This window comes from Anser cygnoides, chromosome 3 (assembly GCF_040182565.1).
Source record: "Anser cygnoides isolate HZ-2024a breed goose chromosome 3, Taihu_goose_T2T_genome, whole genome shotgun sequence".
NCBI classification, from domain to species: Eukaryota; Metazoa; Chordata; class Aves; order Anseriformes; family Anatidae; genus Anser; species Anser cygnoides.
In genome coordinates, this window is record NC_089875.1 from 101,813,851 (window position 1) to 101,839,760 (window position 25,910).

Here is a 25,910-nt window from a genome sequence, read left to right on the forward strand (position 1 = left end):
ATAGACAAAACCTAGCATGCAGATTTCATACCCAAGTTGTCCATGTACGTATGAGCTTTGAAGTATTTTGAAAGAAGTAATTTTTTCTTTTTGGTCACAAGAACAATTAAAAGTAATGGCACAAGTCTCATGCAGTAATTTTGTCTTTACTCTCACTTCACTGAAAAGTTCAGAAACAGCACAAGAATAAATTAAAATACAGCTGATTTGCAAAATGCCCATGGTTAGAGCAGTAGCATCAGCCCCAAACAGCAAGTATGAACAAAGAATGATTAAGAGCATTCATAAACATGACAAGTCAAGAAAGGTTTAAGGCAGACATTGTAGGGGAATGAGAAACCTGAAAAGCAAGACAGAGCAGTGTTGGAGAAGAGCCTAAACAAGAGATTTCAACTCAGCATTACAATTAGGGAGATGAATGTCGTTTTGGTTTCACGAACATGTAACATTGTGGTACCGTGGTCGCCAGCTCCAGCCTTGGGATTCATCTGGTAACACAACAATGTGCAAGACATGCACTGTAAGCATTTTGTCTAACCCAAGAAAAAGTGAGGTGGATTTAGAGCAGTGGCCAAGAAGCACGTAGTATTTGGCAGACTATTAAATGGATCTCTGTCAGTCTCCCTCCACTTACTGCTTTCAGTACTGAAAGCCAATGGCACACAGCAAAGAAGCCCAGATCAAGAATCAAGAAAAGATTTGCAGAGTCCAAGGAGATGATGATAGAAGCTGAAAAACAACCTGGAGAAAAAGCATGAAATAAAATAAAGGCAACAACTACCACCTTCAGTTGGGACCCACCAGGCTCCAGCTGTCAGAGCCTGAGCTCCAGACTCCTGGTTTTGGAGCCAACAGCAAGAGGCAGAGGTTGTTTCCTTGTGAGAATCCAAGGCACATGAAAGAGGAACGCTTCAGGACTTGCATCATCCTTCCGAGAGGCACTACTGGTGCGGCAGAAGGAATCTGAGAAAGTGACCGAGGGAATGAGAAAGTAGCAGCCACTGACAGCAAGGTTCACGCTAACTGTGTATGCTGTATAATTCTGTCAGAGGCATTTGGAGAACAGTAAAGGAGACAGAAGACATCATGTAAGGTGATGGAAACAAAGCTGAAAAGTAGAAAACAGGCCCTCTGCACAGTGAGGACTCTTTACTAATCTCACGCACTTGTTCCACGCTCCTTACAACTTGGATTCCTGAAGTCTTACCCATTTTCATGCAGCTCTGTTCCTCAGGAATCTTGGTGTGAGCATTCAGTGCTGTGTCAGAGACAGTAAGAGTAGGGCAGGGTACCAGTACATCGGCAGGAACCACACGGCCTTGCAGAGCTGTGCTAAGACTGGAAGGCCAATGTGTGCCTTCGCAACCCTAGGGGGTTTTGTACTACGTGTTTAATGAAACTACTCTTTCCCCCTTGATATGAAACAAGACATTAGCCAATGACCTTTCTGAAAGCAAGGCAAGATTTATTCGAAATGCAGTAATTGTATACAAGAACACATCCAACAATAAGTTTAGCTTCTGCACAGGCGAGCTGAATAAATAAAATGGTATGAAATGTGATAAAAGTATTTATATGCTAGCTATGTTAGTATCATCATGTATAGTGCCCAAAAGAATACAAGGTTTTTTGTCAGCACCAGCAGGTATCTCTGACCATCTGCCTTTCCAGGCTTGGCTATCAGTTACATTTGCACTCCTAGAGCACAGGAACTCTTTTTCTTCCCCACCCCCCCCCATGAAATCTCCTCTTTGCTAATGTTAAAAAAGCATGCACACAGAAAAAAATCATACCCACAGTTTCACCATGTGGGTATTTTTATTTCTTTTCTTCAAGAGGAAAGGACTTCAGTAATCCAAACATGAAGTGTACCACTTAGTGGGTTATCAGTCCTCCATTCAACTTTGAACTAACTATTTCCTTGAGAAGAGTCAAGAAATGTGAAAACAAGCAAAAAAACCAAACCAAACCAAACAAAACAAAAAAAAGATCAAACCAATATACCTATAACACACAGCCACCCACATTATCAAAAACATTTGATGAGTTTGGTTACCAGCAGTTTTGGTACCAAAGTCAGTTTGGAGCATCCCTAATACCCTCTCATTTCCTAGGAGGATAAACTTTGTGATGTGAGACGGATTATATATGGTTATTATGATAGTGACATAGCTGGACAAGATGCTTTAAAGAAAAATGTGTTTACTTTGTATATGCAAGATGCTTCAATGAGGCGATGCCTCCTTGTTTCTAAGGAACTGTGATACATGAATAGTCACTAACAGCCTGAGGCACAGGTGAATCAGGTGATTTGTTCTGAAAAGCACTTAAGACATCTCTTCAACCCCATGGGAGGTAGAGCAGAAGAACGCCCGTAGCTAGAAATCTTCAGAAATCCCCATAACATTTAGCAATGGCAAGAACGCAAAAATCCTAAGTTCAGAGTTTTACAACTGAGTTGTAGGCTTGGCACTAGGAGAAAGGATATATGAAAGTGGTATGGGGAAGAAATCAAAATACCTACCGGCAAACTAAACACATTATTCTCTCGCAAGGAACACAGCTCTCGCTACATTTGAATAAGCTATTAACAGTAAATATAATCAATACAAAAGCTTTGTGAGCTGCCAGGTAGTATTCAGAGTGGTACTCAAAGTGGATAACCAGAACAAAGATGACTGGTTACATCAGACTTCAAGTTTTTACTTCTGAGATGCACAATGATCACAAAAAAAGTACCATTTTTAAAAGAAAACAAAGATTGAATTGTTTCAAATATTGGATTAAGGCAAGCAGATAAAAAAATAAGAGGGAAAACGAAGGCAAAAAAATCACAAGTCAGTATGACAAATGTGTCTTCACAACTAGGTCTATTACAACAAGGATGATCTTTCATCTCAGGAGAAGACTAAAACTACTAGAGAGTGTGTGTTTTATAACATGGTTTTAGCAGGCTAAATGCTTAGACATGAAATATGAGACAATGCCACCCAAACAGGTAAGTCACTGAAATATGAAGAAAATGCACAGCACCTACATAGTACAGTTTATGCAGACTGTCTTCTATAACTCACCCAGGTCCAAAGTAGTATATCCCGATATTATTGTTTATGATTGATGTTAGGCTAATAAATTATCTGCCAATACCTGTTCCAACTCAAGTTGGTACACAAGACACCCTTTGTAAAGTCACTGAACACATAATATTTGCTCAAATTTAGCACCAACAAACAAACATCAATTCTAGCCACTATGGCTGAAGACACTGTATGAGCATTGCAACACCAAGTCAAGCCTTTAACGGGAGAATTTCCACAAGGATCAGGTGTTGAGAAAGACCAGAAGAAGAACTGTATTCCACCTAAAGTGTTAAAATAACATGAATTTAGTTGTCAGCAATACATAAGTAAAATAATTCTGTCACCCTCAATTGAGGCTAAAGCAGACCAGGACATGATAAGCAGCAGCTTTCAGATGACAAAGAAATGATTGGCATTCTGTTTGTACAAAGACAGTCAGAAAACAGCGCTGGGATGCTCTACAACAAGCTCCAAAGACAGCTACCTTGGAGGCTATCTGAGGCTGAAAAGAGAACTCTTCCAAGAATTTGTAGTACAAGAATTGCAGGCTTATGTGCAAAACACACCACCACACCTAACCACCATGCCACCCAAGCCTTAGGAAACTGTCTAGCTGAAGCCCTGCTGGCAAGTCTTCACATACACTGATTGTAATTTGTTTGATGTGTAAACAGTCAGTACCAAAGGGGTTGTGGTGCTGCCCACCAAGCAAAATAAGTTGCATGACCAATGCTAAACCAGAGCTACGAATTCAGTTCTGCCTGTCTCTCATGTTAAATACAAGACTCAGTATGTAAATACAAGACTCGGCCATGTTAAATTTTGATTGGAATTTCCCCCTTACCCTCATACCTGAATCCCAGCTTTGGCTTGCTAACTCTATTTTAATCACTAAGAATAAGCTTCCAGGCAATCCAAGGAGATAAACAAGTATGCAACAAAGATTTAACTAAAACAAAGCTGGGCTTTTAAGAATAAAACCCTAAAACTCATCCTGTTCTTCTAACTGGGGAAAGACACACAGAGAACAAAAACGTGGCAGACTCCAACTCCCATGTGCCCAATAATCCCACATGCTACAGTAGTAACCTATGGGAAACAAATATATTTGGGCACCTTAACAAAATACAGACTCCTGCTACTTCTTGCAGAAGGTGCTTCTATCAGTAAAACTATGGGCATCATTCTGTCCCTCATTTCCTCTTTCCATACATATCCCTAGGCACTCCTATCAATAACAAGTTATTAATTCCCACAATGAATATGAATAGTTTCTACCATAATCACACAAGAAACAAGGAATAAAGAATGGCTTTAAAAAAAACTAACACAAAACAACATGACAAGTGCTTGTCATGTATTACTGAAGAATTCAAAGAGCCCTAGCTTAGCTAAGCTCCTGCATTGTCTTGCTTATAGTAGCGTTTTTATCCAGCTGAGTGACAAAGCTTACGCTTCATAGCACCCTGGCATGACAGGCTCTTTAAAAACAATGTAAAGGATGTGTTAAAAAGCTAAGTATAGAAAGCTCACGTCAGAGATAGTAACTCCTAGTGGTGAAGAACACTGATACAAGCCAAAGAACAGGGAACTTCATTCCAGTTCACTTCAAAGGTCTGAAGTTAGCATTGACTGGACCAGGTGGAGACCATGACTGTCCTGCTGCTGAGGGCTGGGAATGCAGAGCCTCACTTCAGAGCTAGGCACACCTACGTGTTACACACTCAGTGTGTATTCATACACTGGGTTTTACATGAAATCCAGAATTGTTTTTGGAATAGCTCAGTTGGAAGGGACCTACAGAGATCATCAAGTCTCAAGTGCTCGCTTCTATATACTGTCCCACATTTCCCCAACCCACGAACACACAGAAAGGTAGGAGGGAGGCATCTCTTTTCCAATTTTGACACCTCCGGACACCTCACGCAATGGAAAGCATGAATAAAGACTTCAGACAACTGAAACGGAAGAATTACATGGCTGGCTCTCCTCAACGAGGACACACCCGAGGCCATACCACAACCCCTGTGGCCCCAAGGCCCCTTACAGGAATCACAGAATCATTGAGTCTGTAAAAGACCTCCAAGACCATCTGGTCCAACCATCCCCCCTACTACCAATGTCACCCATTAAACCATGTCCCTAAGCACCAGGTCCAACATTTCCTTGAACACCCCCAGGGACGGTGACTCAACCACTTCCCTGGGCAACCCGTCCCAATGCCTGACTGCTCTTTCTGAGAAGAAATGTCTCCTCATTTCCAACCTGAACCTCCCCTGGCACAACTTGAGGCCATTCCCTCTAGTCCTATTGCTGGTCATCTATGAGAAAAGGCTGACTCCCAGCTCCCCACACCTTCCTTTCAGGTAGTTGTAGAGAGCACTAAGGTCTCCCCTGAGCTTCCTCTTCCCCAGACCAAACAACCCCAGTTCCCTCAGCTGCTCCTCATAGGACTTGAGGCGTTTCAGCCATGCTTTTGTGCTCCACCACCAGCCCAGCTGGAACAACACCACACCAGGCGCTTCCCAAACCCCTCTCCGAGGGGGCTGCAGGGAGAAGCCACCACCGCCAGGGCTGTCAGACCAACCACACTGGCAGCAGCCCCCTGACACCGGGACGCCCCGGGATACTCACTCCTGCCCGCCCGGGACACCTCAGCCTCAGCGCCGCCGCTCTCCTCAGCGCCGCTGCTAGGGCGGCCCCACGGAGCCGCTCACCTGCCCCAGGTGAGGCGGGCGGGGCCGGGGAGGCCGCCCACCGCCAGCCTGCCGCCCCCGCGCGGGCGGGCCGTGCCCTCCCCAGCGCGCCTCGCTGCGTGTTTTTTGTTTTCACAGTTTGGCATTTTTTTTTTAGGTTTTTCCCTCTGTTTTCTCTCAAATCAGGCAAAAACCGTAGCCGGCTCTTGTCGTAAAGCGAGGCGGCGCGACAGCTAGCGAGGGCCCCCCCCCCCCCGCCCGCCTCCTTCCTCCTCCCGAGCGGAGAAGATGGCGGCGGGGGAGGTGAAGTCCGTGCTGTTCGTGTGCCTGGGTGAGCGGGGCGGGCGGCTGCGGATGGGATCGGGGACCCGGGGCTGGGATCGGGGACAGGGATCGGGGACAGGGATCAGAGACAGGGGTCAGGGGCAGGGGTGACCGAAGTCGGCGGTAGGGTCGACGTGAAGCCGCGGAGACACGATGGGGCCTGAGGTAAAAGGAGCTTGGTGGGGGTGGACTTCGGTCTGTGCAGTTCTGTGCATCGTGAAAAGGAGTGAAAATAATAAAGTTTTCTTTTCTTTTTTGTTGTTCTGAAGAGCTGCCTAAATGGAGAGGCAGGCAGCAGGTTAAAAGAAAATAAAAGCGTATGGCACGTTTTTAGGGTCTGAATCGCATTTCATGAGAAGTCATGGAAAACAACCGTGAAGGGATCAGAAGGGGTTTGGACGCTTTCCTGAAGCTCAAGACAGTTGATTCCTAATGAGCATAGCAATCTTCTGCTTCTTCACAACCACAAATTGCCAACCTGTGTGGATTACACGGCCGTGCACCTTTCTGTGTACATATTTTCCCAAAACATCTGCTTCCCCTCAAAGATAACAGGCTAGATGGCTCTCAGCTCTGATCTAGCAGGGCTTTTGATATTGTCTGCCACCTAGCTTTTATAATCTTACTTATATGCTCAAACTTGATCCCTGTGAATCTTTGGCATTTTGCCAGTTTCATTACAAAGCTATTGGCTAATACTTTTTTTTATTATTATTTTTCATTTTTTACTAAGTGCTTTTCTGTTGTAATAAGAGAAATTGAGATTAGTCAAATAGCAAAACGAGTTTAGTTTAGTGAAATACGTTCCCATATTTACCTTACTGTAACAGCTAGCTGTAGTAGTAACTTCAGGAAAAACATCCTTTAGATAAGGAATTATCAGTTGGTGTATGTTTGGGAGCCAGTGGCCTACACAAATATCTCTGTATAAAAACATCTTATTAACATGCAATCTCCAAAAGTATGTTCTATAGGCAGTGGCAATCTTTATAAAACAATTCCTATGTATCTCCAGGTTTGTAAGTCCGTGATGGTGATTTGCACTGTAATAAGTTGAGACAATCCAGTTGGGACTCTGAGCAGCCATCATTAACAAAAGATAATTTAGGTGTAGAGTGATCTATGATACTGAATTTGAGGAAAGGATGAACAAATCAAAAAGGGCTGATGTTTACAAATTGAAATTTTGAAAATAAATGTTGCAAATATCTTTGAAATTTCCTCTTTTGTGCTACACGGTTATAAAAAATACAACCTAGTGCTATGTGGCATGTGACATACAAGTTAATAGACATGAAAAGCTCTTCTTTTTTGCGGTCAAATAGGTATTTCAGTTAAGATTAGAAGGCAACTTGTGACTTCTTTACTCCAAAAAGTTTGCTTAACATTTTGTAATTAGTCTTGAAAAGCAATGATTATGTCTTAATAGTTGTGTCCCCCCCCCCCCCCAACTTTTGATTAGAATAACCTATGGTTATTGCTGAAAAGTCTATTAAGTAGGTGTCTTGAACTGCCTTTACCTGTAGTATTCTTTGCTAATTAATGAAGCGTATTAATTCAGATGTTCTCCCACATTCAGCAAGAGCAAATCCCCAAAAGTACAAGCCTTCATGAAAAATTATATTTTCTTTCTACATTATTTTGAAAGAAACCTGTTATTAAAATATCCATTTACTCTATTCTTTTGTTTGTAATGAGATAAGCAGATATTACACAACAAAATATAATCTAGTTAATGTGCATAATTACATTAATGATAAGAGTTCTTCATCACTAAGAAATAGATGGAGAATCCAGCAGCATATTTAATTACAGAATATGAAAAGGTACCTGGAAATATATATATTTTTTTCATTTAAGGCAAAGAATTAAAATTGGAGGTGGACCAGAAAGCAATTTTCTCTTTTTACACTTACGTAGCTCATCTAATTAATGATTGAGCTCTAGAAATGAACTTAATATGATGCCATGTTATATAAGTTATCCTCTTTGTGACTTGTCCACTATAACATAACAAGCTGTATGGGCATCTTAGACCAGAAGCTGGTCTCCATGCATGGAGGAGTAGTTACTAGACAAATGGTTTAGCAAAGTGATTTTGGGAGTGTCCAAAGGTTGACAAAAAAAAGAAGCTGGTGTTTGTTGCATATCACTGAGTATGAATGCTGCCATCAGAAATTGCATAACATCTTTTCTGAAGTGACAATGAATTTATTGGGTATGAGGAAATGACACTTCCCACAAAAAGATTTGAGTTTCCTGATTCAGTTGTCACAACCCAATATATACTTTTAAATATAGCCAATGAGAAAGCAGTAGCTTTGGTAAGCCATCAAAGTGGTCCTAAACAGCTGCTTTCATGAGGGTTCTTGGTGAGCTGACAAAAAGAACTAATGCAAGTTTTGGATAAAGAAGAAAATGTTAGATAGAAGTAAGGACAATACCTTACTTCTGCGGTAAGATAGCTGTTTGAATACAGTGTCTTGTTTGATCTGTTTCAGAGTGTTACAGGAGAACTGGAGAGTTGAAAGCGTGGTCTTAAAGGCATCTTAGAATAGGAAAATAAGATTATGGTGTATGCTTAAAAATGTTAGGAGTCAGATTGTTGCGAGTAGGCGCTTATGTTTTGAGAACTTATTCGTTCTGGGGAGCTTTTAGCTTGTTGTGAAAAGCATAGCAACCCAGTAGTGGCTGCAGATAGGCTTGACTGCAGAGAAGATAGAGTGACACGACTGGGAACCATGATCAAGTTCAGACAGGGATTTGAGTACATAATGGCACAGAGTAGGGAAGTTTTAAACACTTGCTGCTGAGGGACGCCTGATGGTAAGTTACTGGATGATGCAAATTACATTAGGAAGTAGTATGATAGTGGCTTAGATGAACTGAGTACACATGGAGTTGAAAGTGGGTTTTTAAATGTGGGAGGATGAAAGCTAGTAAAAGTTCTTCCTTTGTTATTCCATCTGCTGTTTGTAACAGAAGAGAAGAGCATCTGTTCACATTTGGGGAAGACAAAGAATGTGAAAGAGTTAGAGAGCTGAATAAGGAACAATGAAGATACAAAACAGATTGAGAGAGTAGATTGTAAGATCGGCAGTTTGTAGAGATGAGCAATGGGCCTGAGCTTGAAATGCAGTCAAGTTGTCATTCATGATGGGAGAAGTGACACTTCTATGTCTGTGCAAGAATAGATGAAAGATTAAATCATGGACTGGAATAAGAACTCAAAATTGAACGTTGGTTTGGGTAATAGGCAGTAGAAGTCTTCTTGTCCCTGGGAAATGAGTGAGAAAGCATGAATTTGCAAAAGTAGTCGACAAATGGTTCCAGTACTGATTCTGTAAATGAAGTTTGTCTTTCACCCATGAATCATTATGTTTGATGTTTATAGGATTTATTTAAATGGTAAGGCTCTTTCTGGGTACCTTGGGTACTAACTACCTGATGAGATTGAAATTTAAAAAATGAAAGGAGAAGATAGAGATTCAGAGAACTTCAGTACCATTATCTTATACATAAAAAAGCATGATTAGATCAGTTAGAAGGAGACTGATCAGTGAAGGAAAAAGGAATACCAGAGGAGGAGGAGAATGATAAAATTGACGCTAAGGAAGCAGTAGATAACATTTAAGGAAAATATGTTTTGAATCCAAGGAGGAAGGTAATCCTCCTTTGAATCTTTGTGAATCTTTTCCCTTTGTTCCACAATTATGACAGTCAAACTATAGCTTAGGAAATATGGTGCATGTGCAAAGAACCTCAGTAAAGACTGAAGAGACAGCAGTGGGATGCAAAACTGAATATAAATGGGATAGAAATTATCCTGTGGGAAAGGGGCGATGACTGGAAAATAAGAATTGCGGTTTGCATCTGTCACAATAAGGCTTAACGTCAAAGATGGGATGAGCTATAATGTCACAAGGAGTAGCACAGATAAAAATAATTTGTTAGGATGAAAATAATATTGCAGAATATAGGGAGAAGAGAGCTGTTAAGTCAGTTTGAGATTCTGTCCATAGTCCCCATGAAGACACTTGAATGGTGACAGTGATTCTGCAGTAGTGTTAATAAATACCTCTGGTAATACCTGGAATGTGTTGTCATGAAGACATAAATTTTTAAATTACAAATTAAGTTACAAGTATTTAATAAATTATGTAACTGCAGTTCCTAGGCATTGCTAGAAGTATGGTAATTATATATTTAATCAATGTTTGTGTTGCCATTTGTGATTATATCTGATGTGGTATGATCAAAGATATTCAGACATTTATTTTAAGTAGTGAGCATATTATAGAAGAGTGAAAATGATTTGGAACAAGTCAGAAGGTGATTCAAATCAGCTAAAGGAGAAGGTTAAACATAAAAATCTGTGAAGGTTTTATTTCAAAAGTCTCATTTTGAAACTCTGGAAATTACTGAAATATTAAGCATAGTAATGAAATTTACTGATCATGCACAGTTACACGTTATAATTTGTACAAAGGAAAAATAACATACAAGAAGAACTGAATATCCTCAACAGGTGGTGTAATGGGAGCAGAATGTAATAGTTTGGAAAGAAGACTTAAAGGTAATCTGTTGGAAGCAATGGAGAAAAAGAGGGAATGGGCAAATTAGAAGTGGGGACTATGACCACAAATTTGATACTCGTGAAGGAAGCAGATGTGATCATAGAAGTTGTCTTAGGTTGTTTTCAAAAGAACTAAGTAAATATTTTGGGACTTTTTTTTTTTTTTTGTCTTTTGTAAGCCTAATCGTCTAAAAAAAAAAGAATCTTGGAATATCATTGGTTTTATTTGCCAGTATTTGGAAATTCAAAATTATTGAATTTATTTATTTAAAGTTGGCTTAATAGGAGCAATTAGATAAGGGTAAATTAATTTCAAAAGAAGGCCAGGAGCTCGGTTTGTTTAGATTAGCACAACTGTGCTTGACAAGAGCTCTGTATCTGCTGAAGGGAAGAAAGGTTTTTAAGCTACAGAGTGATGTTAACCAAGATCAAATGAGCATTGACTTCCAAGTATAAATATTAAGTGGGGATTGGAAAGGTTCTGGCTACTGCAGGAAATGAGTTTCTGGAGCAGCCTTTTAAGATAGATGATGCTTTTAAAAGAGAGACTAATGTGTTTATAAGAGATGTGGTACCGTATATGCCCGCTGTATCAGAGGATTGGACTCATTGACTACAAAGGTTCTTTTCTGTCTTAAGCTGGATGTTGCCATGTTCCATTCCTCTTAAAGTTATAGTTTAATGCTTAACTCATTCAATTAAATAAAGTGAAATTTTTTTTACTTACCACATTCTTTATCATTTTTATAATAATCTCTTTTCTCACTTTATAAATGCAAACAAATTTTAACTGTTTTATTTTTCTTTCAAGACCAGTGTAGTTTCCTTGCTTGGAATAAGCTAGTTCAAGTAAAGGAAATAGTTTGTTTTCCCCTGGAAAAAGATTTGCCATTAAAATTCATTTAATTCATTCATTCGTTTTGGTGTACTCTAAAACTTTGTAGTTTTACTTCCCACCTACTTTTTTTAATAGTTGGCATGATTGACAGCAAGTTCTTTAATGCCCAGGTCATAGCAGCTTCTTCCTCTTTAGTAGTGAAATATCCATCTTGATATTTTGTTGAGTGCTTGATCTGTAAGTCTCTTGGTGTCAGCAGTTTAGTTCTCTTTGTGGGCATTTCATTTTTTTACTCTTTGAAATTTGGAAAGAATTTAATCAGTAGCAGAACAGTGATGTTTGTGATTGATTTTTTTTTTAAGGTATAGAATTGAGTGCTACCATTTGTGATATTTCATAGTTACCTGCTCAAAAGTCAGCTATGAATGGAGTCATATGGATTATCATATTCTTTGATGGAAAGTGGAAGTTTGTATGATTTATTATGGATGTGGATAATATATCAACTCTAAATATGCATCTAGTTTCTCGTATGAAAGGATCAAAAGATAGGAAGTTCAAGTAACAGTTGAATATTTTTATATATTTATTTGTTGAGATGTTTTTCTTTCTTCGAAGAGTATTTTTGCATTCAGGCTTGAGAGGTCTACATTAAATGGTAAACCCAGTTACATACAGCTTCAGCAGTGGAGCAGAAATACTTAGGACCTATTTTTTTTTTTTTTATTGAGCGCTACTTCATTGTTGAAATAGGTTTTTTCTGAAAATAAGGTCAGATCAACTCGCTGGTGTAATTGGTGGCCATTGGAAGGCAAGACTGAGTTTGTATTTCTGTAATAAATACAGGTACCTTAACTGTTCATTGGTTGATTGACAGTACTTCAGCTTTGCCATAAGTTACCGTTCATTACTAATCCTCCATATTTTGGACAAAAATAAAAAACAAAAACAAAACAACACTGGAATATTTCTTTTCCTGAAGTGTGTTCAGAGCTTGTTTGATTGATTTGTCTTTTGGGGGTGGGGAGTGGGAGTGGAATTAGTATTTGGAAGCTGCTCTTGTTGAGGATTCACTTTGACCTGAAGTGACTTCACTTCAGTGGTCAGGAGGATTTCTGCTACACGTTCAGTTCACTAATTTGGTTCCATCCTGGTGGTGGTTGTATTTTGGAATTGTCCAAAAGGTTTCTGTTAACAGGTGGGTAGTAATGTAAATATTTGAGGCAAATATTTATAGATTCTCCAGTAATGCATTAGTTGAAATTTGCCAGTATGGAAGAGTGTGATTTGCTATCATTTAAATTTTGTAATTTTGCCTGCCTTTTGTCTTCTGTGATCACAGAACCTCTGTGAAGGGGGAGAAAAGAGAAATGTGCTTACACAATACTCGTCCTATTCATTTTAACAAGTTGTATGTTTTCATATAATAATATGTGTTTCAAGAGACTGATGGATATTATGTTTCCACTCTTGCAGAATCTGAGTTACAATAACATAAGCAATCCACATTCTACCCAAGTAAATAAAAATCTTTCATCTGATCTGTGCTGACAAATCCACACAATTATTGATTTTTCTGTTTTGTTTTTAATCATCTAAAATTCTACTTTGATCTCCTGTTTCTATAGGAAACATTTGTCGCTCTCCAATAGCTGAAGCAGTTTTTAGAAAACTTGTAACTGATGAAAAAGTTGAAAATAAGGTAAGCTGTTTATTCCTGTTCTTGCCTTTGAAATAACTGTCTTGTAGCCAGTTAGTACAAGTATAAGCAGTGTGAAAGGAAACATAAAAATGTAAATTTGTTTTTCTGTAGTGGAGGATAGACAGTGCAGCAACATCTACCTATGAAATAGGAAACCCTCCTGACTATCGAGGACAGACTTGCATGAAGAAACATGGCATTACCATGAATCATATTGCCAGGCAGGTACTGTACTTTAATTTTCTTTAAATATGTATATGTATTTGTTTTGTTCTTACAGTGGATGACAGACAGTGCTGCCGTTTCAGACTGGAACGTGGGGCGATCCCCAGATGCAAGGGCTTTAAGCTGTCTAAGAAATCATGGCATTGAGACAGCACATAAAGCACGGCAGGTAGAAGAGAGTATATTTTCTTTCTTGTTCATACCCATGCTTTCTTTAGTGCTAACCATTCCATCACAGAAGTCATTTGACCAGTGCATGGTTAAGCATCGAACAGTAAATACAATGTGCAGTTTCTTAAAGGGCTCCCAAGTGGCCTAACTCTTGCAGTTGAGGTTAGTGAATTTCTTGTTAAGTTTCATTGGAGCTATAACTATGAAACGTTGGAGCAGTTTTTCCATTAAAGAAAAATCCTACATTCAGGTGTTTAGTATGATGGGCATTTTTACGAAACGTTTTTTGAATATTATTAATAAGTGGACTGAGTCTAGTAATCTGTGATGCTTCTTTCAGCAAGGAATTGAATTTTAGCAGGTCCAAAAAGAAGCAGAATACCTGTTCACCCATCATAAAAAGATTCTGCTCTTGCGTGAATATCTTTTTACTAAGGCACTCAAACCCAGGATAAATAGTACAGTTGGTGGTGACTTTAGAGGAAAACATACTCTTGAAACGTTCTTAAGTCAAAGACAAGTTTTTTCCATAGTGAAATCCTCTGTTTTACCAAAGCTCATCTCAGTTTTCATTAACAAAAAGTTTAGTTCTGTGTGGCACTCCAGAGAGATGGAAAATAAATGTGCCTGCATCTATTTAAATCATTCAGACACTCAAATAAATGCACATAACTTACTTGAGTTAACTGTTCTCTGGATACAAGATATTCCTTTAGGGCTTCACCTTTACTTAGCTTGAGTTTGTGTGACTACTTCATCTACTGACAAAACGATCAAGTAGTCTTGTTATTGTCTTTCATTTCTGATCCCTTCTGAATTTTACCAGACCTTCCTGAGGTCATATTTACTTTCTTCACTTTCAAGGACTGCATGGTTAGTTCTTTAACTTTTTAAAATAAATTCCCTCAATTAGTCAATTGCTCTCTGCTGACCTTTGCTGATGCTAATCTTTGTTATGTAATAATGCAAACAGGACTGAGCATAATACCATTCCAGATTTTTAATGTTTTGCTATTAGAATAATTAGTAGGAAAGGCCTGATGTTGTGATCTTTTCCTGGTTCTGGATTTGTTGTTTATTAGTGCTTACAAACAGCATTGTTTATCATTATGCAAGCTAAATGGTACTCAAACTAATCACTCAGTGTTTCAGTCACAGTAGTGCAACATGTTTGTATTCTTAAAAGATGAGACTTGGAAACTTGAGAACTGTTCTTAGGTATTACTAGAGCGGTCTGTGGGCAGTTAAGGCACAGCAAAGCATCCAAAAACATCTGATCCTCTTGCCTTGAAAGAACTCGGAGGAGAGGGAATGAAAACACCTTAATGAAGATATTTGTTTATATGTCTGGCAAATGAAAAGATTTCTGAAGTAGAAGAGCCTGAAATGTTAAATATGCAAGGAAGGAAAATTAAAAAGAATGAGACAATAAATAGAAAGACTAACAGGATGAAAATTTGTGTAAAAACATCCCAGCACAACCAGCTCCTTTTATTAAAAAGTAAAAATACAAAAATTGAGTCCCTGAACTGCAAGTTAACTGTTTGTTTTGCACTGATGTTAACTATGTAACTCCAGTATTTTTTTCAAACTTCTGTCAAATAGTCTCTGCTGATACTCCAAAATGGGTAGAGCTGACATGGTTTTGTAGTACCTCCGGAAAGAGAGGGACTCAACAGCGTAAAGTATGGCTTTGCAGAATGGTCAGGTTAGTACAAGCAGAAGTGTATCTGTTTTGCTTGTAGAGACAAACTCAAGGGTAGAAATTTGTGTATGATTTTGTTGCTTCAGAACAGATTGAGAAAGATTTAACCTAGGAGCTGCAGAAATAGAAAGGAGGGATTTTTCTTCTCTCATATCCAAATACTGTCATAAGATGACTACCTCGTACAGTTATCTTCTTCATTCCTGTGGAAAACTTATCCAGTGAAAAGCACTTTCCTTCATGTAATTTTGTGCATAATTATCATAATTATGGATTGTATCTCTTCTTTTAATCCAGTAGCTACCAAAAGAGCGATTTATATAAGATAGAATGTTAAACTGGTTACATCCTACATAGGTGATGTTCATTATAGTGATTGTTCAAGCGAACTTTAAATGAAAAATGAAGTATAAATATATATATGTATATATAAAATGTTAACATTTTAGTTGATGGTACGTTGCTGTCTGTTTATGCACCCATTGAAATTCTCTAAGCTCGTAGTCTTCGTGCACAAAAGAGATATGAATTAATCAGTTTCACTTCCATTCATGCTGAGGTCAAAATTGATTTCAGTATGACTCATATCGAGCATTTGCCTTAATTGTGAAACTGAGATTAGAGGAAGGTTGTATTAAACATTGTTTCACAGTTGGATAAATTTGAAGACTACTGCATCTCTCTCTCTCTCTCTTTTTTTTTCTTTTTTTTTTCTTTTTAAGGCAGAGAAAAGGAGATTACCCTTCTGAAAATAAAGGCAAATGCTTAACAGACAAATTGGAATGATTATGTGTTTCTCTGTTGATGATCTTTAATAATGGTTACATGTATTTTTTTTGAACGTAAAATTACTTCTTCTGTGTAGTTGACTGCTTCAGCTTGCCACTACTTCTCAAAAATTCATGTTCATTTTTACTGCCTCTTTAGGTCCTTCCCCAGAAATACCAGTTTTCTGTAGTTTTGAGGAATATCTTTAGTTCATCAGTGTTTACTGAATTATGCTTTTTGTATCTGATATCTCTGGAAGAGCACAAGCTAACCAGTAGTAATCCTGTTATTAGGGCTGCATTTGGATCTGTGTTAGTGCTGATTCATAGAGTAGTAACTGTCATGTTGTCAAAGTATACAAAGATGGGGAAGTGTGGCAGGTGTGTTTTACCTTTGATCTTTTTTTTTTGTAATTTTTGCCTGTGTCTGCACTACAAATAAATCTATGCCAACTTATTTTCACAGGGGCAGTGTTTAGCTGTGTAGAGCAACCAGAAGAAGCTTGTAGAGATTCTGTTAGAGTTGCCAGGAAAACAGAGCTATTTCTACTGTGAAAATATTTTCTTAGGTCAAAGGCACAGCATGAATACAGCAAATATTTTTACTGTGGTAATAAACAAGTCTGCATTAGTTTTCACCATTAACCCTTTCTTTTCAAACGCTCCTCCCTTTTGCCCCCCTTCAGTTTTCTTGGTGTGAAATGTTTCATTTATGGCCTAGTCTAGTGATAATTTCTGCAAGTCTTTTCTTATGCCCTATTATGCAGCAGTATTTATTTGCTGTTAACACATAAGTAGGTGCTTTCTCTGCTGTTTTTTTCAAATATGTAAATATTTTTTACAAGTTAATATCGTATAGGATAATATGTCAGTTCTCTTGCTTACTCATTTCTCTAGCCCATTCTTCCCAGAGACACCTGCCAGAAAAACCTGTACTGAAGAAACCTTCAAAGTTTTTTGTTACAGTACTACACCTAGGACTATACGTGAAATGCAGTCTTTAATGTGAACTCATTATAGATTTCATTCCATTTATTCTTCCTGATTATGGAAGTATTAATAAAATAGCTACCTTACTTTCGTGTAGGAAAACTTGTAGAAATGGATAAATAATCATGGCAAAGTATATTTAAAATGTCTTAAATTTTTGTACAAGTTGATGAAGGATGTGCAGTTTTCCTCCTTATGTGTCTTTTTTAATAAATCAGAACTACAAAACTTGAAAATACTTTTTCCCTTTTCTTATAATCATAGTTTGTATGCTAAAACATATGTTTTTAATTCTAGATTACTAAAGATGATTTCCAGACCTTCGATTATATACTTTGCATGGATGAAAGCAATTTAAGGTAATGTATGAATAAATGGAACAAATTAATTTGGATTGCTTGTAGCGCTAGCTCACAAGTCACTTTGAAGACGTCATGTTTTACAAGTCTTGTTTTTGGGGGTTTGTGTGTGTGAATGATATTGTAATAGAAGGATTCTTCATTTCTTGTATGTTTAATGAGCTAAAATTGAGTGTTTAATTAGTGTGATACATGCCAGTCAAGATTAAGGAAAAGGAAGTTTAGTATGCTTTGTGTTACACAAGTGTAGCTGATGCCTGTGCAGTTAAGAACGAGGACGCACTGTCTTTTGATCCAAGTGATCTGTTTTTCTGATTACATAGGATCTAAAAGACACCGAAAACCTGCAAGGGATTAAATATGTGTTCCTCCCTTCCCCCCGCTCTTTTTATTTTAATGGAAGTAGTGAGCTCAGTAATAATTTAAGTCATTAGCTGGGGGAAATCTTGTTGTTTGCTGCTGTTTCCCATGGTTTTAATTAAGTGCATCTTTGAGATGATTTGAGCTTAAGAAAGATTAGGTGAAGTAGATGCCTAGATAATTTGGATGTCATTAGCAAAATTTCTACTTAATTACGTACGTATTTATGATTAGGATTAAGGGGGAGAGTTTTAGTAATCTACAAGTGTAAGTGTTTGTAAAGACTATAACCTGTAACCTAATAAAACAAAGAAAGAAAACCCTATTAGTAACACGTAAACACTTTAAGAACCAGAACCTCTTATCTGAAGGAAGTATTGAATTTTACAGAATGTTTTGAGTGACCTCTGTTATGCCCTTTATTCATGGATGCCGTGCACTAAAACTTGGCTTGATTGCAGTGTGTCAGGCAAAGAGGTGACTAGGCTTACTATAGTTTTATTCAAATTCTTAAATCGTTAATACCAAAGTAAGTTTTCATTTATATATGAGCTGTAAAGCAGACAAAACATAACAACTATAACAGACTTAGGGATTTTGCTACTGCCGCACTTCTAAGTTTCATCTTAAACGTGAACCCAATTCAGCCATTGTCCTGGGAATACATATTTGTAGCTGGTTCCAGGTGCTGGTGGAGTGAGCGCCTGTCATATCGGAAAAGGGAGATCCAGGACATCCCTTTTTCTGTAGTACCAGAGCCATTTGGCCCCCTCCTGTTCATTAGGTGCTATGCCAAAAGACTTGAAGAAAATTATTGTAATTGGGTATATGTATAGGATGGCAGTCTTCAGACATCCTTCTTGTCCTCTGAAAATGTTGTCAACATTCACAGGGCTGCCTTTTATTTTTTTTAAATCTGTAAATTCAAGCAATAACTTCTTTCTTGATAGAGTCCTGGCTTTTATTTATGGAAAAGCAGTATTGTAGTCTCACTGCTATTTTGTCTTTCTAAACGTTAAGAAATTAATTTTTTCATTAATTAGAATTAATACATCAGAAGTTAGTTTCTTGAAACTGATTATGCTTATGACTATGTACATTTTTTTTCCTGTGCACTATAAAAAGTACTGTCAGTTGTAGTGTACTTTGCATTCTATTAAAGGGAATGTTATACCTGATGCTTGCATCTTGTCCATAATATAAAATTTAGAAATACAGTCTGTGCTTTCAAAAGCCCTGCTCAGTACTTAACTATTTGAAAGAATATTCTGCAGAGAATTAATTCTTATGACCAATTGCAAACTACTTTAAACTTTTTCAACACTGGGTAAGTAAAATGACGATTTTGTATGCAGATATATAGATAAGTTAAAAGAACGTAATGTTTCAGCTGTTTGTCAGAATCATAGTACTTAGCATCTTTTAATCTGAAGGTGATGAGAGGTGCGTTTTAACTGCCTTTGGGATGATGGATGGCCATTTGTAAGTGTATGGGGAAAATACTGTTTCAAAAAAAATATGCTCTGTCAATGGGAGGCAATGTAAAAGATGTGATGATTGCTAAAATGTTATGTCAAAGGGAAGACATCTCATGAATTTACTGTTCTCTGCTAACTCGGTGTAGAAGGACTTCACAGGAGTTAGAGGCAGCATCAAGAGATCTTGCAACATACCAATTAAGAATATTTTTTTAATCCATGAAGGAAGCTTCCTCATAATTTTGAAAAAATATGTGGAAATATTTTGGAAAAAAATATGTGGAATATTTGTGGAAATATTTTTGAAAAAATATGTGGAAACCAGGACAATATGTAGATAATCTTCATTATTGTTACATAATGTGAGCTAAGGGTGGACATTGAAAATACTAAATGAATTATTTGAGGAAGAAGGTGATAAATATACTGCTAAAACGTTCTGTTAAGCCCTGAGTGCCTGTTTTCTTATACTCTGAATTAAATTTATATATGCCCCTGATACTCAATTTAAAAAAAAAAAAAAAAAAGGAGCAGCATAGAAAGTCTACAGAATTGACTGAGTCCAGAAAGATATTATTTTCCTGTGTTCTCTAGAAACATGAACATCTAATACTGATACCAACAAATTCTGAAGAGAAATTGATAGGATTTACTTTTTTTTTTTTTTTTTTTTCCAGAGATCTGAAAAGGAAAAGCAACCAGGTTAAAGACTGCAAGGCCAAAATTGAACTACTTGGGACATATGATCCACAGAAACAACTTATTATTGAAGATCCATACTATGTAAGAAATTCTCTGGTTAGCTTAATTAAAAACCCTGTATGTATAGTACATAACCTTGCCAGACCCCATAGTTTTCTTATAACGTTTAATCTGATAATATGCAAAGCCAGTTTTTTTTTTTTAAAGAATTAACAAACCAATATAAACTACTGGAATACAAAAGGAAACCATCTTTATTCTTATAGAAATTATTTAAGTTCATAATGCACCTGTATTTTGAATATTAAGTGAAGCCTTCCATGGTCAGTCTCCTTGCAAAGAGAATATAATTAGGAAAAACAGAGACAAAGACATGGGGGGGGTGGTCAGAGATGTTGAATAATATTAGCCAAGAGCAATTAATTAGATTAGGATCCTTCAGTTTAGGACAGAGAAGTGGAGGAAGATGTAGTGGGGTTCTGTAAGACATTGGTATCATGGAAGAAGGTACCAATAAGGAATTGCTATTCATTACACAAGAAGTAGAGAACATCAGCTGGGTTTGTAGGAGACACGTTCAGAACAAAAAGGGGTATTTGTTTCCACAAGGTGCTTTGTTTAACTGTGACACTCAACATGACAGGATACTGTGAATGTAAAGGAAAAAAAAAAAAAAGGCTTATAAGGGCTTCAAAACTGAATGGAAAAAAAAACGCATGAAGGAAAGTTGGAAAGTTCATCCAGAGCTCCTGAGTAAAAAGAGTGTTCAGCTCTGGAAATTCCTGAGACACTGGTAGTTCAAATTAGGGAGGAAACGTGCTACAACTATTACCATGTATTTGTACTGTTCTTATTGTTCCCTAATGCCAGTTATTTGTCATTACTGACAACAAAAAACCGGCTTGCAAACTTTTTTTGGTTTGAGATGGTATTAGTATACTAACATACTTTTTCCTCTGTTTTTTTTTTTTTTCTAGGGGAATGAAAAGGACTTTGAAACTGTTTACGAGCAGTGCGTTAGATGCTGTAAAGCATTTTTGGAGAAGCCTCATTAATGCTTCATCATTTTATTTCTAGAATAAAATAATTAGCTTCTCCTGAAATATGTAAGGTTTACTTGATTGATGTATTTAAATTGTAAAATTATGCCTCCTCAGTAGGTTGAAAACTTTTTCAGTTTAATTTTTTATTGTAGTTTTTCTGTCATCTAATTAGAAAAACATAGGAAGTTTTAAAGTTGGATTAGATGATCAACCATTTCCTCACACATTAATGTAATAACAAAGTACTTGTTCAGAATAAATTTATCTGTAAACCCTTCCAGTGCTTTCTCAGAAGCACTGTAAAAAATAATGTCTTGCTTCTTTCTGTGCTATACAAACTAAAATTAGGTCTTCTTATTGTGACATTAGTTAATTTAAACGAACTTACAACAGGAGACTGTGAAATGATAGTTGATGTATGTTAACTTAGGCATGTCATCCTAGTATCCCTAGACAACTTTTGGAATGAAGCTGTTTCATATGGAGCTTGGTGGTCAAAGAGAACTGCCTGCCACAAGACAGGCATGGTTTTGACTGTTTATAGACTCTTAGCATTATTTCAAAGCTCAAGCAAGTAAAATCCATTATCAGGATCCTGTAAAAATGGCTTGTTATATAGTTTTAAATGCTCAGTTATCAAAGAAGCAATCATTTTGTGCTAATAGATCTTCGTACTAATTAAGATGAAATCAGTTCAGAAATAGTCACTGATGTTAATAGGACTTCTCTGGTTCATCTTCCTATCGTCTTGGGGCCAATTCCTAGTACACTGATATAAGTACATACAACGTTAACATTTACTTTCAGGACAAAACATGTCAGCTTAAAAGCCTAAACATCAAGTGTACATTTTGTATCTCGTAGTAGTAAACTACTCAAATCCCTGCTATATTCCCAGATCCTATATGAGTGGCAGACCGTATTTTCAGATTTACCCAGGAGAATGGATGGCCTGTCAAAAGTGTTCCCAAAGAGTATAGTTCAACCTGAAGACAGACCACTTGTATGTAATATAATATGTAGTATGAAGATATATGAAAGCCAGTAAATAGAAAGTTCTGCTCTTAGACAAAAATGGAATACATTGTAAAAATCCATGCCTGTTTGAATATCACATTCAGTCTCTGCCATAGGCAGAAACATAACTGAGAAATGTACTGAGATTGGTAATGTGACTCATATGATAGTTTTCCTGTTCAGAATAATCCTAATATTGGTATGAATTAGCATTACCACATACTCTATAAAACTGTATCTGTAAAATTTACTTTGTTATTTATTTAGTTGCGTTGTGGTTATTCTCACATCTGCCTTCCAAAGTAATAGAATAGCCTCTGGACTTGTCACCTCCTTTCCTTCTGGGAGAGGGATTTGCATAGAGGACCGTGTTACTCTTGGGGAAGGAGGAATCCTGGTGTCACTGTGCACATACTGCAGCCTTCAAAATGGGAATTTTTGAATTGCATTTCCTGGGACTCTTGCTGTAAAACAGCTGGGAAGTATTTGTGTTAATGAGGTTTCTGTTTTGTGCTAAGCTTTCAGTTGGACACAAAACATAAGAACCTGCTTACAAAAAGGCAAGTGGTAGATGGAATACAGAAACCAGCATCTGGTGTATTATTGGGTTACCAATGGTTGTGATTTTTGGTGAACAATTTAGGAATTTGCAAGTTAAGAACTGTTTCACTACAGGGACAAAAAATAATATACGTAAAATGTTTTTCCATTTCTTTTATGAATGCTTTAATAAAAAAATGAGGGAAAATGATGAGCAGTTAGGGACAAACCACCTCAAATGTGGTTTTATGCACTAGCCTCAGAAGTGGAAGTATTTAGGCATAATCTAATGTTATTCTTGCCAGAAAGATCATTTAAAATATTCCAGTGAAAGTAAACTAACTCAGATGATTGAGAACATGATGGTTTGTGCTTTCCCATTCATGGCTGACTAGAAGTAGAACCTGTACGTTTCCTACATATTGAAGTTAAGATTTAACTCTGTATCTTTGGGCTGCTGGGATAACAGAAAGGAGATAAAAGGGTACAGTTGTTTACCTTTGCTAGGCTTAGGAAAATTCGTCTAAAGTGATACAAAGTCAAAACTATTTGTGTTAAATTCACTTCTGATTGTAAAGTATCAGACTTGACCCAAGTTATGTTTTCAGCAAGTAATCTATCAGCTAAATAATTCACCAGCTCCACTGGGAGGGCAAAAGCTGATTTATTTATTTATTTTATCTGTGGTGGGTTTCTTTTGGAGGAAGTGGAGGAGAGCAACATGATATTGCACAGAAATTTGTAGAATATGAGAATATAGAACAGGAATTGCCTTCAAGAAAGACAGTTGCATAGTACCATTATTTTGCTTCCAAGAGCAACAGTGAACGTGTGGTACATATTTTTGTATTAATCCTACAAATGACTAAGCCCCTGGATTGTTTCAGTTAAGGCAGTAAGCCTACACCTAGACTAAATAAGTAAAATTTGCTATACTGAAGTTTGTATCTTCTGTCAAAACCTGCCGACTTCAGCTAAATCACAAAAAAAAAAAACCCTTCCATGGAAATAACTTGTTTATATTCATTTATTAAGCCATTAAATAAATTACTGTTTTCCTTTTACAATACATTTTTTTCTAGAAAATTCCAACTGAACCAGATTTCTGGTGTCTTACTACGCACTGAAATAATCACACTTATTTAAACTCCCTTATTAAGTAGTATGATCTGATCTGATGTCAGTCAGTGGGGCTACAGGAAGGCACAGAGTTCCACTGACACGTTTACTGCAGGTGAGCTGCTAAGTGAAGCCTGTAGCAGTACGTTCTTAACTGCATGTTTTCAGTATACACGTATTCCAGTGAGAAATGAAACTTTGGCATTTAGTGATGACTGAAATCAAATTAGAACTACATACTTCTCCCTTGGTAAATACAGCTATGTTCTAGGATGGGGTCTTGTACTTCTCTGCCAATGTTTTATCTTTTTTTTGTTCTAAAGAGCTAGATGCTGAAGGCTCTTAAGTGTGAATTTCAAGAAGTCTGCTAACTTCTTGGGGAGGGAACAGGGTATTGAGTGTTGTGCTTACATTTTGAAGATTTAATTGAGGATAAAATTGAAGCTAAATGCCAGTATTAAGATAAAACTTTCTGAGGTGTGTTTACAAATTGTGCTTAATGGTTTTCTTCCTGTTTGAGCCATTTTATTATGACAACTGGACTTAATATCAGATTGAGGGAAGAAAGAGAAATGTTAACAAGTCTTCTTGAGTGAGTGTTCACTGACTCCTCAAAAGTTGATACTAAAATACTGGGCACATTTGTTATAATAATTTCTTTGCAGTATTGTGAATAGATTGCAGGTTTATTGATTTATTTATTTTGAAACAACCATTTGTCATTAAAAAAAAAAAAAAAGATTCAAATTTAGAATTCTGTCTGGAATTGGGGCAACCTTGTGGGCCGGGCATTTCATGAGACTGGAACACACAGATATGGCCGTCCTACCAAGTCCGTAGAGTATGTCCAAATTACAGGACTTCTCCAAGGTGGGTGTACCTTTCTTACGCTAGCATACTCTCATTGGAAAGTCGCTTGTGTGGATAAATGACCGTAGCTACCTGAAAATGCCATCTGTTTTTCAAATTCTGGGTTCAGTGAACAGAAAGCAAACTGAGGACATCTTAATACCAAACACTTTATTACTTATGCCTGTTATTTACAGTATTTACATATTGCACGTTAGCTGGAATGTTTTATACATTTATTATATAAAGTAAATTAATGGCAGCTTGTGTTTTGTGTACAAAATCCATGCTCCACTGTCCCAAAAAATATGTCTACTTTGAATTACATTTCTGTTTGTCATGCAATTTGTACTCCTAGGGTACAATGTGACCCCAATGCAAGTCTGTTTTAACCAAACTTTTAAAAAATTGCATAAGCATGAAGGATATCAAGTGACCACAACTACTGTGGAGCAGATCTTTAGTAGTTCTAGATATACAAACAAACATTCCTTAAAATTGTAGAATTAAGCAATAGAACATCAATTTTCTTGGTGAAATATTTGTGTTTACGTAATTTTTGGCAGCATTACACATCAGTTGTAGTGTGTTTTTTAAGTATTGAGCATTATGTACTACTGGCAGTTACGCTACTGTAAAGAGAATGTCAATCTGCCAACTGTTGACAACCTACAAAATGCATGTTAAAAGAATTATGGGAAGTAGTCTGTCAATCTGCAAAAATAAATCTCTTGTTCACAATGGAATATGTTATAAAGGTAGTAAGTTCTATTTCCCTGTTGGTTTCCAAGGCACTTCTCTTGGTTCTTGGTTTTTCTTTTCATGGTAATAATATCTGGTGGATTAAAAGAAAGAAGAAAATTGCCTTTCATCATTTTTATACTCACATACAAGTGTTTAAGAATATATTTAGCATACTGAAAATAGTAAGTAAATAAAAATGTCAAATTTAGTAATGACTTCATAAAGATCTAATAGTGCATGTAGCTATACTAAATTACTGTTTTGTTCCTCAAGGATGAAGCTTTGGAAGTCATTCTTGTTTTTGTGTTGGTTCATTTTAGGTAGACTGGAGAGATTTGGATACTACAGTTCTGCTTACTCAAAATGTGCTTGTAGGTAAGTTTAGCCTGTACCTGTGAGTATAACAGTGAGGTCAAAAAGTGAATAAACATCAAGTATAGTATTAACAGATCATAAGTTTCTGTCTTAGTGTCTTGATATCAGGAGGCTGTTGGTACAATGTCCAGTAATATAAATCAGTTAAGGTTTGAAAGACCTGTCGCTGTCTTTGGGACCTGCAAACAGTGAGGCCACACAAACTGAGTAGAAGCCGAAACGGATCAATTTGCTGCCAGTTCTAATAGCT

At 37.1% G+C, this 25,910-nt stretch overlaps 3 protein-coding genes across 9 annotated transcripts in view; 1 reads left to right on the top strand and 2 right to left on the bottom strand.

Annotated features, from left to right (window-relative positions):
- SH3YL1 (SH3 and SYLF domain containing 1) overlaps nucleotides 1–5,859 on the bottom strand; it is a 43,754-nt gene extending 37,895 nt beyond the window's left edge. For both annotated transcript variants that reach the window (XM_066994846.1, XM_066994845.1), the window contains exon 1: nucleotides 5,715–5,859. In XM_066994846.1, coding sequence (XP_066850947.1) covers nucleotide 5,715 — 1 coding nt within the window. In that variant the 5' untranslated portion in view covers nucleotides 5,716–5,859. The remainder of the gene's footprint in view (nucleotides 1–5,714) is intronic.
- Nucleotides 1–25,910, bottom strand: part of ALKAL2 (ALK and LTK ligand 2) — a 44,254-nt gene that overhangs the window by 4,350 nt on the left and 13,994 nt on the right. For 2 of the 3 annotated variants that reach the window (XM_048052512.2, XM_048052513.2), the window contains exon 6: nucleotides 24,688–25,376. The exons of the other annotated variant lie outside the window; for it this stretch is intronic. The gene's annotated coding sequence lies outside the window, so the exon portion shown is untranslated. Of the gene's footprint in view, nucleotides 1–24,687; nucleotides 25,377–25,910 lie in introns of those variants that run through there. 3 annotated transcript variants of the gene reach the window in all.
- ACP1 (acid phosphatase 1) lies at nucleotides 5,536–22,283 on the top strand. 4 transcript variants are annotated; one of them, XM_066994847.1, is made up of 6 exons: nucleotides 5,536–5,806; nucleotides 13,143–13,216; nucleotides 13,328–13,441; nucleotides 17,372–17,433; nucleotides 19,949–20,054; nucleotides 20,951–22,283. In XM_066994847.1, the coding sequence occupies exons 1-6, from the start codon at nucleotides 5,551–5,553 to the stop codon at nucleotides 21,026–21,028; spliced, it is 690 nt and encodes a 229-aa protein (XP_066850948.1). In that variant the 5' UTR covers nucleotides 5,536–5,550; the 3' UTR covers nucleotides 21,029–22,283. The 4 variants fall into 4 exon arrangements, with proteins under 4 accessions (XP_066850948.1, XP_066850949.1, XP_013027779.1 ...); XM_066994848.1 differs by lacking the exon at nucleotides 13,328–13,441 and adding an exon at nucleotides 13,497–13,610; XM_013172325.3 differs by lacking the exons at nucleotides 5,536–5,806; nucleotides 13,328–13,441 and adding exons at nucleotides 5,949–6,107; nucleotides 13,497–13,610 and having other exon boundaries at nucleotides 20,951–21,326.